Below are 12,227 nucleotides of genomic sequence, written 5' to 3' on the forward strand. Positions count from 1 at the left end.
ATGGAAAGGCTGGCAGAAAAAGCTAAGACTAAGAATATTTCTAATGTTTACTTTATTAAAACAAAACAACCAATACCACACAATGAAAACAGGCCACTTCATTCTATATATTTAGGCTTTGGCCCAAAATTGGAGTGAAGGCAACACATAAATAGAGGCTTTATCAAGGGGCAGTGTGGTGTAACCTCCAGCCACAGAGCAGCTCTGTTCCATCACCACAGCTTGGGCCAAGCTGAGAAGCAGCAGCATTCCAACCATGTCTGCAGCACTGCACTGTGCAGCACACACCAATTTCTGTCAGAACTTTGAGTTTGGCCAAGCTGCAGGGAGAGATTTTGATTTCACATGCAAACATTGAGAGTTTGAAGAGGATGGGGCAAAAAAAGATAACACCAAAAAAAAACCAAACACCCTTGGTATTACCTCAGGAAATATAAGACACAATTATCATATAAGAGAACTCTTGAGGTATTTAGAGAAAGGTATGCATTTAAAGAATAAGGAAAAGTAGCTACCAGACTGCCACCCTAAGGTTATTATACCCTGTAATTCAAATAAATATTCAGGTTATAGCTCAAGTGAAGGAGTAAGAATGATTCAGAGAACTTTTTCCAGCAGCTTTGCACAAGACTATTGAAATGGGTTTTTGCACAGTTCAGAAGAACCCAGTGTATGAAAACAAACCTGTTTTATCCCAATAAATTTTAAAATGTGCTTCTATTGGTCTAAGCTGTTTTGAAACCACATTAGATTTCTGTCTGCAGCGTAACACCTCGATTAAGATGCTGGAATGGCTCAACCCAGTCCTGCCTGTCCCTTCCAGCAACATTTTAGACACTGCACTGCAAGACACCAGTTTTTTGTGCTGTTATTTGCAGCAGCTCTCCCCGGGGTCCTGCCTTCACACATGACACAGCACATCACTTTCAGACCTAGCAGTGCCCTCTCCTTACAATTTCCCATCGTGGCATCTTCCAGTGACACAGAGGAACACTTGTGCCAACCCTACAGCCCTACCAAGTCCAGTCCCTCCAGCCCCACTGCTGGGGCAGGGACTACGGGTATTGAAACAATTTTTTTTTAAAAAGGGAGCAAATAAGTACACAAACAGCTTTACATGTTAACAATCCCCAGCTGCCACCAGTCAGGGTGTGCCTGTAAGTTGTGTATCAGGCAGATAAGCATGCATAGTTTTCAAAGGAATCATAGTAGAGCTGCTTAGCATCTAAATCAGATGAGCAAAGCAAAATAACAAAACAAAACTAAAAGAAAAGCATTAGGCTAATTTGATGCAGGTGCCTAATGTAACCGGTACTTACAGTCACTAGGACAAAAATGCAGGAGCTATCATTGCTAATAAACATATATAGATTTTTTTTTCCCTTTTTAAAGCATTTTTACTGCTCCAAGAAGCCACGTTTTGCCTTATTTTAATTTCACAGGCACTGAACCACCTCCCAGTATTTGCAATGGGAGAGGAGGAAAGAAATCACTTGCTCCTCACTGAATACAAGACTTCACCCTCAGGACTCTGCACCTGTTCCACTGATCCTTACTCAGCTCCCACTTAGGAAGCAAACCTGTCATCAGCCACACAAACAGCAAGAGGCAGACAAAGATGTTTGCCAGTCCCAGGAGAAAAATTTCCTTCTTCTCAATGAAGTTCCCACTGCACACTTCAGCAATAGGATGGGGAAACATCATCAGGACTGTGGAGGTGGAGGAGAGGGCTGCTCCATGAGCTCACTGAGGGCGTAGCTACGAACTTGGCATAACCCTGGTTATTGTGCATTTGGTGGAAGCCCTGGAGCACACTCTGCTCACAACATGCAAAAGAAGTGAATCAATGCAGAGAGTTTGCACAGCTTCTTTAGAGAGGCAGCCTCTTACCTGCCTCAACAAACACAGGTCAAGGGTACAGATCTATTGACAAATAAATCTTCCACTAATACTAATAAAACATTTCCTGACCCAAAGTACACGGAAGGGCAACAAATCCAAAGTTTACCTTCTCTCCAGCTGACTTTACAACACTGGTAACTTCTTTAACTGCTAGCTCAAGTGGTTCTGCTGGGTCATCTTCCTCAAACGTGAGCAACTGAGAATCCTAACAAGAAGAAAAAAGAAGCACTGTTAGGTGATGAACCCATCACTTGAAAACAAGTGATAAAAATACACTGCCAGTCAAGTTCCTGGAATTGCAAATGTATGTAAAAACTTCCATGTATTAATTGCATGACACCTTACTACATAATACAGGGTAGAGCCTGAAAACATATACTTAGGACATAGCTATGGGCCTAATCATAACTCATCTCTCCCTGTAGTAGAATATCAAGGTATACACAGTGCAGAGCCAAGTCCATGAACAACAGGGTCCAGCAAAACTGCTGTTCTTCAGCAAAGATTTATCAGCGCTGCAGTTTGAAAAGGCATGTTTGGTTTGGCCCACTAATACAGCTGCAGTAGGCTATGCCAAAACTAAGAAACCCCAAATATCATCTTGCAGAGGTGAGGAAAGAAGCCTTCCCCTGCCCAGCCCTCCTCATCAGTGAAGGCAGACAGCGATGACAGCCATTCAGTCTTCACACAGACAGCAAGGCAGGGCAGCCTTTGGGCACTGAGGTCATACTTTGAGAAGCATCAGCACTGCATTCTTCACCTGCTACCCACACGGCGCACTCAGCCCCGCTTCCCTCATCACCCGAGGTTGTTTTGCACGCAGGAATTTCATTAGCTTCGTGCTGCTGACATTGTTTTGGGAGGCTGACAGCGGGAGCAACGCCACGCTGCAGTGCCAGGCGCTGAACTCCCGGCTCCAGCTGCTCACCTGGGCAGGGAGGGTGTGCGTGTCCCTGTCCAAGGGGCTTTGCCCTCTGCTCAGGGAAGCTGTCACTTGTGTCTGGTTACTTTCAGTTCCCAGCACCTGTGCTCAAGCTGTCTGGACCCTTCTCTTCCACAAGAGCAGGGCAAACCAACCTTCATTTCTTAGCACAACCCATCCTTAACTGCACTGCACAATTTGAAAGGGTGCACAAAATATTTTGTTTCTACTGCCCAACTTACAATGACATTTGGGAAGTGTTAATTTTTACTCCTTATCTTTCACAAACACATGTTGCCCCACTCCTCCTTCTTCCCCAGCCTGCTCCCTGACATGTAAGAAGGAACCTCTTAGGTCTGAGACACACACAAATTCAGAGACCTGGGGACATGCCACTTCCTAGAGTTTATCCTCAGCATTTTGCACTGACACGACAAGGGTTAAGTCCTCAGGACAAGGAAATCAGCTTGCCACAGGCTTCACCTAACCTCGTCACCTCAGCGGGCATACCATTACACACCAACGCGCAGGATGCCACACTTCGCCTTTTCCAGGAAGGGCAGGTTGGGATGATAAGGAGCACCACGTTTTGTGCATCCTCCCTGACCCGGGTCACAGGCAAACTGACCAAACCCTGAGCATCCCCTCCACCATCCAGCGGGCTCGGAGGCCACCAGCCCTTGGAGTTACACCACACACAGCAGGGCCCGAGGCACGCCGGGGGAAGCCCAGCTCTGGGAATTATTTGCCGAAGGACGGGCCGCAGGCCCAGGCCAGGAAGTTTCCATTGTTTCCTCCTCCTCACGCCCGAACAATGTTATCGGCGGAGCGAACCCCTGCCAGGGGCTGCGGGGGTCGCGGCTTTCCTTCCTCCCCATCCTTTCCTGCTCCCACGCGTGCGCCCACTCCGTGCCTCCGGCCGGCTCCCTCCTGCTATCCCTGCCAAGCAGCCACCGAACGCACACGTGTAAATATACGAACACACACACGGAGGGTCAGGAACACACCCAGCACATCCCTGCAGCAAGTCTCGGCATCCCTACAGCCGCTCCTGGCAGCGGGGAGCGCCCGGAGCCGCGTCCCGGCGCGATGCCCCACGGCCGGGAGGCGCCGGCCCCATCCCGGCGGGCGCGGGGGAGCCGCCGCCGGCCATCCCCCGTCCCTTCCCTCCGTCCGTCCCGCCGCCCATCCATCACCTGCATCCCGGCACTCACCGCCCGCTCCACCGCCTCGGCTCGGAGCGCCGCCACCCAGGCCCGCCGCCACTGCCGCCTCCAGCTGCCCCGCGACAGCGCCCAGGCCAGCACCGAGCCGCCCTCCTCCAGCAGCTCGTCCCGCTGCACCGGGGCGGCGGGGGCCGGCGGCGGGCGGCCCCTCCGCAGCGCCAGCAGCGCGTACTGCACCAGGTACACGGCCAGCGTGGCCAGCGCCGCCACGAAGAGGGCGACCAGCGCGCCCCAGCGCAGCTCGGCCAGCCCGCCCGGCAGCCACGCCATGGCTGACCATAATGCGGCCGCGACTCCGGACCCGTGCAAGGCGCGCCCGGCGGGGAGCGGCGGCCGCAGCCCCGCGCAGCGCTCGCTCGACCCGCGGGCGCCGGCGCAGGGACCGGCGCTGCCCTGGGACGCGCCGCGCTGCCCCGCCCGCCCACGGCGCAGTCCCCGCCCCGGGGCGGTGGAGAGGAGGCCCGGCCCCGGCCGCAGGCAGGGCCCCGGCGCCGGCTCTGGCTGCTGCCCAGCGCGGCCCGCGCGGGGGCGGTTGCCAGGCGGCGAACGGGGCCCGCCGTGTCCTGCGGCGTGGCGGTGATGGGCGGCGGGTGGCCCAGGGGCAGAAGGGGGTAGACGGGCTTGGGGTGGGCACCTGGTGCTCCCGGGGGTAAGAGGGGCTTGGGATGAGCATCTGGTGCCCTTGGGGATACAAGCTCACGATGTGCTCCTGGTACCCTGGGGTAAAGGGGCCCAGGGTGAGTTCCTTGTGTTCCCGAAGGTAGAGGAGTTCAGGGTGGGCGCCCGGTGCCCTCGGGGTAAAAGGACTTGGGACGGGCGCCTGGTGCCCGGGGGTAGAAAGACTTGGAGTGGGTGTCCGGTACCTCGGAGGGTAGGGGGAACACAGAGGGCACCCAGTTTCCCAGAGGTAGAGGGGCTCGGTGTGGGTATGAGGCAGGTGCCTGCTCTGTTTATTTCATACTGTCTGTCTTTACCTGTGGCACCTCCCAGCTAAAGACCCTCGCCTGATTTTTTTTCCCAGTCCACGTGCTAAAACAACCCTTGATGAAGTTATGAAAGCTGGTCATGCACTGTCATTGCAAGATCTTGCTCCACTTGGCTTTCAGCCCCTTCAGAGCTTTGCCTGAAAGGGCAGGAACATCTTTTCCTTGCTGGAAGCTGGAATTGCAGACCATTGCAGTGTGTGCCATGGACCACAGCGGGGAATTCCCAAGGCTCGGGGGTGCTGGTTCTGCCCTGCCTCTCGAGGAGCTGCAGCTGCAGGTGACAAGGTCCCGAAGCTGGGTGGGCTCCCGGAGCAGACAGCAAAGGCTTCTTTGCTGGGCATTTTCAAGCACATTCCCAGCTCAAAGCAGAGGCAAGAAGAAAAGGAAAGCAAGGAGCTGACAGAATCCTGGAATGCTGGTGGCTGGAAGGGACCCTGAGCAGGCGTTAAGAGCCCATGAGAGAGAGAGGCCTCTGCCCAATTGACAGTGCAAAGGAGACCACATGAGGACAACATACGGATTTTATTTAATGTGGATTTTATTTACCAATAAAGGGGAGGTAGAGCAGTAGAAAAAAATAGGAAAGATGTCTCAGAGAGAGAGCAGAAGATAACTAGTTGGATAGATAACTCTAGTTCTTAGAAGGTAACTCTGGTTGGAACTAGAGAACTGTAAGGTCTGTCCCTTCGTTCTGTGGTTGTGTGGATGTTTATTTTAATTTGATACTATTATTTACTTCTACAACTGTTTCATCTTCTTCTTTATCGTCTTCTTCTTATTTATTACTACTATTATTTAATTTTCTTTTTATTCTTTTTCTTACTGTTATTGTTTTTCTTATTAATATTACTACTACTGTTTCTCCTTCTCATAATTCTTGTTCAACTTACTATTCTTATTCCTTTTCTTGTTCTTTTTTACTCTTATTAGTTCTGCATTATCTTCTTACTGTTATTCTTATTAATTTGTTTTGTTTTGGTTTGGTTTGGTTTTTTTTTTTAATGTGAGTGGAGAGGTTGTGGTCTTTTTTTCTTACTACTGTTGTATTTGTACTATTTCTTAAATTCAACCTTCACTGTTTTGGAAGAATCATTTGTGTTGCAGTCCTGCAGTGACATCCCTGGAGAAACACCTCCTGTGTGTGCCCATTCCTCATGGGCACAATCCCAAAGGACCAGCATGTAATCCTTTCAGGATGAGAGAAAATGGCCTTCCATTCCACCAGGAGAGGTTCAGATTAAATATTAGAACAAGTTTTCCCTGACACAGTGGTCGGGTATTGGAAGAAGTTGCCCAGGGAGCTGGTGGAGTCGCTGTCTCTGGAAGCGTTGAAGAGTTGTCCAGACGTGGCACCTGGGGACGTGGTTTCGGGGTGATGATGGCGATGCTGGGGTGCTGGTGGGACTGCACGACTGTCGAGGTCTCTTCCCACCTTGATGATTCTCTGGGATTCGCCTGAGCCACCCGGCACCACCAGTCCCCCTCAGGTGCTGCTCTGGGGCTGGCCACACGGGTGACTTGGCCTTGGGGAGATGCCCCCGGGAGGAAGCAAAGCAGCCGGGGATTGCTGAGCCTGGAGGGGCACGCCCAGGCAGAGGCAGCCCCGTGTGGCTCCCTCAGGACGCCGGGCAGGCTCCGGGCCAGCCGCCACCTGCGGGGCCCGGCCTGGCGCTGGCAGCGGGCACGGATTGTCCGGCTGTGGCCTCAGGCAGGGCCAGCAGAACAGCGCCCGCAGCGCCCGCCTGAAGCGGGACGGGCGTCTCTTGGGGGGAGCCAGCTGCTCCCTGAGGGCCTGGGCTCCTGGCTGGGAAAAGCACAAAAAGCAGCTGAGCTGGGCAGGCACTGGGCTCTCTGTCCCTGCCTCTGGCACCTGCTCCTCGAAGGCGGGAGAAGCCACGGTCCTCTGAGGAGGCCCCGGGCTGCCAGGTGGGGAGACGAGGCCCAGAGCGGCACTTGGGGCACGGCTCAGCTGCCCCGCGCTCAACCCAGGCCTCCCGAGGGACAGGCACTGGGAGCCCGTCTTCTGCAAAAACTCCCAGTCTCTGCTCCCCGTCTTCTTCTTCACTCAGCTCAGAGAAGCTCAGTTTGTCCCGTGTCCTTCTCCCGCAGCAAGGGCTTGACCCCATTGCTGTGGACGCTCACGTGTTCCAAATTGTCCTGAGCAAGCTCTTTGTCACCATCATTGTCCCGACTGGACTGCACAAAGGGTCTGCTACCATTGCCTTGGGACAACTCTTGGCCAGCGGAGTCTTCCTCTTTGGAAAGCTCTTGGCCAGCAGAGTCCTCCCAGTCAGACGGTTCTGGGGAGCTTCTGACTGCTCCTTGGGACAGCCCTTGCTCCATGCATTCTTCCCCATGGAAAATTCTTGGTAGCTAAGGGCTTCTCCCTGGGACAGCTCCTGCTCTCTTCATCCCAGCTGGAGAGTTCTCCACAGCCACTGACATCTCCTTGGGAGAGCTTTCGCTCAAGAGATTCTTCCCAGTCAGGGATCTCTTGGTAGCTCCTAACATCTCCCTGTTGGGAAAGCTCATGATCCACGTCAGATTCCTGCTCTTCCTCCTCAGTCTCTGACTGAGCCCCCATTGCCCCCACCAAGTGCTCACTGAGGGCCTGGTCTTCTGACCAGCTGGGCAAGGAGCTGGGGATGAGGGGTGTCCCTCAGGGCTCTGCCTTGGCCCCGGGGCTCTTGCATGGCTTCCCCCATGACACAGAGAGCGGATCCAGCTCACCCTCAGCACGTTTGCAGGGGACAGGAAGCTGAGAGGGGCAGGGGCACCACGTAAGGAGGGGACAAGGGACAAACTTGGGGACAGGGACTTGGACAAGCTTGACAAGTGGGATCACAAGAACCTCACAAGGTTCAATAAAGCCAACAAGGTGCAGCACCTGGCCCCGGGGCAATCCCCAAGTCCCGGATTCATCAAGGTCAGACAAGACCTTCAAATGCCTCAGATTAGCGCTGCCTCCCTGGCCACTCCCATCACTGGAAAGTGTTGGATCTGAGATTACCCCAAGTCCCATGTTACAGAAATAAGCATCATAGCTTATATTTATTCATAGTTAATTTAATCATAGTTATTTAATACATTTCATTTTTAAAGCTGTGAACACAACAATTTGCAAAAAAAAAATGGAGTATGTTCAGTCACTGCAATTAAAATAAATACAAAACCAAATACATTGCAAAGAGATAAAATCAATACAAAATTTGCCCACTGATTGTCTGCCTCTGTGCTCCAGAGTCTGTTTTCTACATGTGAAAGAAAGAGAAGGTTCATAAGAGGCCATTCATGCAGTCTAACATGAGGTTTGAAACGTGCTTTGTCAGGAGAGTGTAACAGTGTAAAATATGCTTGGTTTGTCAAAACTGCACTTTGGCCAGCAGAGCTTTTTGCAGCATTCCAGGACTCTGTGTGATGCCACCTTTACCTGCGAGGTGGCTGTAACCATGTCTTTATTGAGATTTTATAGCCTCAGCCTGTGGTGGAACCACTGCATACTCCTCACTGACAGCTCTGCTGGCAGAAGCAGACCTGGAAATCTTCATTCCTGAATGTGATCCCTCAGCATGTCCCCTCATGGAAGAAGGGACCACTTCCCCTTTCACATGCAGCTTTTCAGCCTTTCTCCCAGAGACAAGTAACAGCCCTGTCCTTCTTTCCTACTGACTGTGGCAGGTTTGCTCAGGAGTTGTGGGGCCAGGAGAGGCACAAAGCCAGAACACTGGTTCCCCGTGTTGTCCTGCCCTCATGTGGACTCTCCAGTCTGTTTTCTGTAGGCCCTTTCTAGGTGAGGTGCAGCACATGTGACACATCCCATCCCATCTGAGTCAGCACTTGTGAGTCTTTGTGACAGCTGTCTGAGGAGGAGGGTGATGGGTGTGCAAAGATGTGGAGCAAGGGCCAGGTGGGATGCCCAGAAACCTCTTTGGAAGGTGGTCAGCAGCCTGGCACCAGGGATGTGCCACCAGGAAGGCTTCCCTAAGTTGGAGCTGGCGTGGGGACGAGGAGGCTGGGACACATCTGGTTCTTGATCTGGAATAACCCTCCAAACTCGTGTCTTCCAGAGGACATCCTCTTCTTAATGAAGCAGTCTTGCTCCATATAAAAAAGGCTCAGAGGTGATGACATCATTAGACCTCCACCTAACTGCTCTTATTTTCATTTCATTTGCAAAATCAGGAGACATCTGATCTATCCAAACACCAGTCTCTGTAGAAGAAAAAGGAATGTGTCCACCATGACCTCATAGCTGGAAAACTGCAATTCATTTATGGTCATTTCATTCTTCTTTGCCCAAATGCCTACATCTCTTAATTGCTTAAGGAGACACGCTGCCAGGAGCTGAGTGTTTTATCAGATCAGAAATTAGCTTTGTTATTAAAATACAGGTCTGGTCCTAAAAGTGTCTTGAAAGAACAACTTTATGTTACAACTATGAATGTAAATTTTTGACGAATTGGCTAAATTTCAGAGCAGATGGGTCACAATGTTTTATTTTGACCAATCACAATTTTGAATTATATATTAAGATATAAAGTAAAGCTGCAGAGCCATGTTTCAATTCTGCTTGAATTGACCCAAGTTAGTTCACCTTGGATACTTGTACTTGCTTTTGAAGCCCTTCATGCCCCAATAATGCAGCATCTCATGGGGTCATGGTTTAACTCAAAACCAGAAAACAAGGAAATAGAACGTGTGAAAACAAATAATGGCACCATGATGTTTGCATTAACCATAGCCCACCTGTGTACCACCCACTAATTTTATAAGTGTCATAATTTATACGTGTCATTATTATAACAATTTTACTTTTCCCTGTAGGATCACACTTTTACCTTTCTCGAAATCCAGCTTCAAACAGAAAGACAGCAGGTTTAGATTAGATTTTAGGAATAAATTCTTCCCAGGATGGGTGGGCCCTGGCACAGGGGGCCCAGAGTAGCTGTGGCTGCCCCTGGATCCCTGGCAGTGTCCAAGGCCAGGTTGGACACTGGGGCTTGGAGCAGCCTGGGACAGTGGAAGGTGTCCCTGCCCATGGCAGGGGTGGCACTGGATGGGCTTTAAGGTCCCTTCCAACCCAAACCATTCTGTGATTCCATATCTGGTAACTAATCTATTCCTGAGTGGTCACAATTTTGCAAGAGGGACAAAGGCTAGCAACAGACATTTTGCTTGGAATGTACCTGGCACTACAATGGAAAAAAGGAAAATAATTTTTGGGACTATTATTTTTTCTATGATGATGACTCTTCAAAAATAAATTGACCAAAACTTCAGTGAAATACCCTGAGTTTTTAGAAACTAAAACATACAAAGCTGCCTTTTTTTTTTTTTTTTTTTTTTTTTTTTTTCCCTCCTCCTTTATTTTCACTGCTGGATGCGGTTCTTTTCTCTCCAGCAGAGAGCGCCAGGATCCCCTGAGGTGCTGATGCTGGGACTCGCCAGGGGTGCGCGCTTCTCCCGGGCAGTACAAACACCCGTGTGCCCCTCAGACAAATGCTTGAGGACACTCAGACCAGCTGGCTTTGGGAATGTGGGACATCAGAAAGGACTTGGTAAGTAGCAAAAGACATCTTCACGTTTTAAACTGAGAACAGCAGCACAAAAAGGAATTTTGTAGGAAACCAACGGGCTTCCTATATTCCTAACAATGCCTTCCTCCAGAGGAACAGTGAAAATGCTCCAGTTCAGCTGGACAGATAAGAAAATCCAAGGACCTGTGCGTATATGGAGAGAGGGCTTCACCTTCAGTGTGATGGTGCAGTCTTTTGTTTCTGTCTCCTCCTCAATGCCTGTACACAGCATTAGAGGCACAGAATAGATTATATATATATATTGCCATTAAACAAAGATTCTATGTGATTCTCCCTCTCTTAAGCCTTGTAGTAAATACTTGGTAAAAAAATATCCAATTTCAAATCTCATTTTAGTATCTGTGAATCTCCTCCAGATTTAGAATTTGGTATTTTTACAGGTTTTTTCCCTCATGCTTTTAAAAAATGCATTTACATGCCTTTACAGACCTCTGTCAAATTTCTCCTGAAACAAATAACCTGAATGTGAGCTAACAAGGCAAAGTTTTCTTCCTGTGGCATGTGGCTGCTCAGATGATTGATGAGTAAAGAAGCAGCAGCAGCAAATATTGCACAGCTGTAGTTGTCACACCTGGGGAAGCCCTCAGGATGTGCAGTCTTCAAAGACTGTTCCAAGAGCACCAAAACTTCCTCTGGTGCAAGACTGCAGAGAAAATATTATTAAATATCTTTTGGGTAAGTTTTTTCCCATAAACTCTTTCATAGACTTCATAGGATAAATTAATGGATGACAAGAGTAATAGATGCAGTTTCTGTCAGCCAAAAAGGGTTAGAGGTGTCACACCCCAGAACACCTCATTCATTAGGGAAGAAAGGAATAAGTGAGAACCAAAAAGAGCCATATTAATCACAAATGGCACCTTAAAATAGAGGCTGTTTTTTTTTTTTCTTGCTGTTCCTTTTGGCAGGGTTGCAGCGTGCTCTCCTCTCTATCTTACACTCTCCTGCTGTTGTCACCGTACTTTCTCTGACCTCTTCTGCTGCCTCGTTGCCCCTTGTTCCTTCAGCCATCTGCCTGCAGAGCCTGCAAACCCCAGCATGGTCTCTTCCTTCCAGCAGAAGCATCCCTGACATGGATGTCAGTAATCCCAGGTTTTTATACCAGTGGACTTCACTGGAGAGATGCACGTGGCTGGGTGAGAGCCTGAGCCCTCAACTATCAGCTCAAGCTGCTGACTACAACCAGGGCTCCATGACACTGAAGAGCTGAATCCATCCCAGATCCTGGACTGACAAGACATTAATAATTTTTTAAGGGCATATCAAAACTGCAGATGAAATTTAAAGCAAATTCTTTGTCAGCAGAAACTGACTTTCAAGGTACTTTTTCAACACATGCAAAATGGAAGGGAAATGAAAGTTGTGTATGTTGCTCCTTTGCAGCCAACACCTTGAAAATTTTTATTGCCAGAGTATTTCAGGACTGGAAACAGAAATATTATTCCTGTTGGTCTAATAGTAAGGATGCTCCTGTGTTTGTATATTGAATGATAGATGGAAATATCCTATGGAAAATGGATATGGATAAGTAAACATTACTGGATTTGTTTGCACACCAACTGTCTTAGAAGGGGACAGCTGGAATTGGAACAAA

The 12,227-nt window shown here is 49.7% G+C and overlaps 1 protein-coding gene and 1 long non-coding RNA gene across 4 annotated transcripts in view; one reads left to right on the top strand and one right to left on the bottom strand.

Moving 5' to 3' along the window:
- C2CD2 (C2 calcium dependent domain containing 2) overlaps window positions 1-4,416 on the bottom strand; it is a 37,394-nt gene extending 32,978 nt beyond the window's left edge. The window contains exons 1-2 of one of the 2 annotated variants that reach the window (XM_053969764.1): window positions 4,039-4,416; window positions 2,009-2,107 (exon numbers count right to left, since the gene is read on the bottom strand). In XM_053969764.1, coding sequence (XP_053825739.1) covers window positions 2,009-2,107; window positions 4,039-4,320 — 381 coding nt within the window. In that variant the 5' untranslated portion in view covers window positions 4,321-4,416. The remainder of the gene's footprint in view (window positions 1-2,008; window positions 2,108-4,038) is intronic. The other variant, XM_053969763.1, reaches the window with a different exon arrangement.
- Window positions 4,146-12,042, top strand: LOC128803119 (uncharacterized). Of its 2 annotated transcripts, none has more exons than XR_008435643.1 (3): window positions 4,146-4,230; window positions 10,438-10,594; window positions 11,542-12,042. It is a non-coding gene; the product is annotated as an uncharacterized LOC128803119 (long non-coding RNA). The 2 variants fall into 2 exon arrangements; XR_008435644.1 differs by lacking the exon at window positions 4,146-4,230 and adding an exon at window positions 4,700-4,787 and having other exon boundaries at window positions 10,441-10,594.
- Window positions 12,043-12,227: the final 185 nt, after the last annotated feature.

The sequence above is a fragment of the Vidua macroura genome, chromosome 2, assembly GCF_024509145.1.
Source record: "Vidua macroura isolate BioBank_ID:100142 chromosome 2, ASM2450914v1, whole genome shotgun sequence".
Lineage (NCBI taxonomy): Eukaryota > Metazoa > Chordata > Aves > Passeriformes > Viduidae > Vidua > Vidua macroura.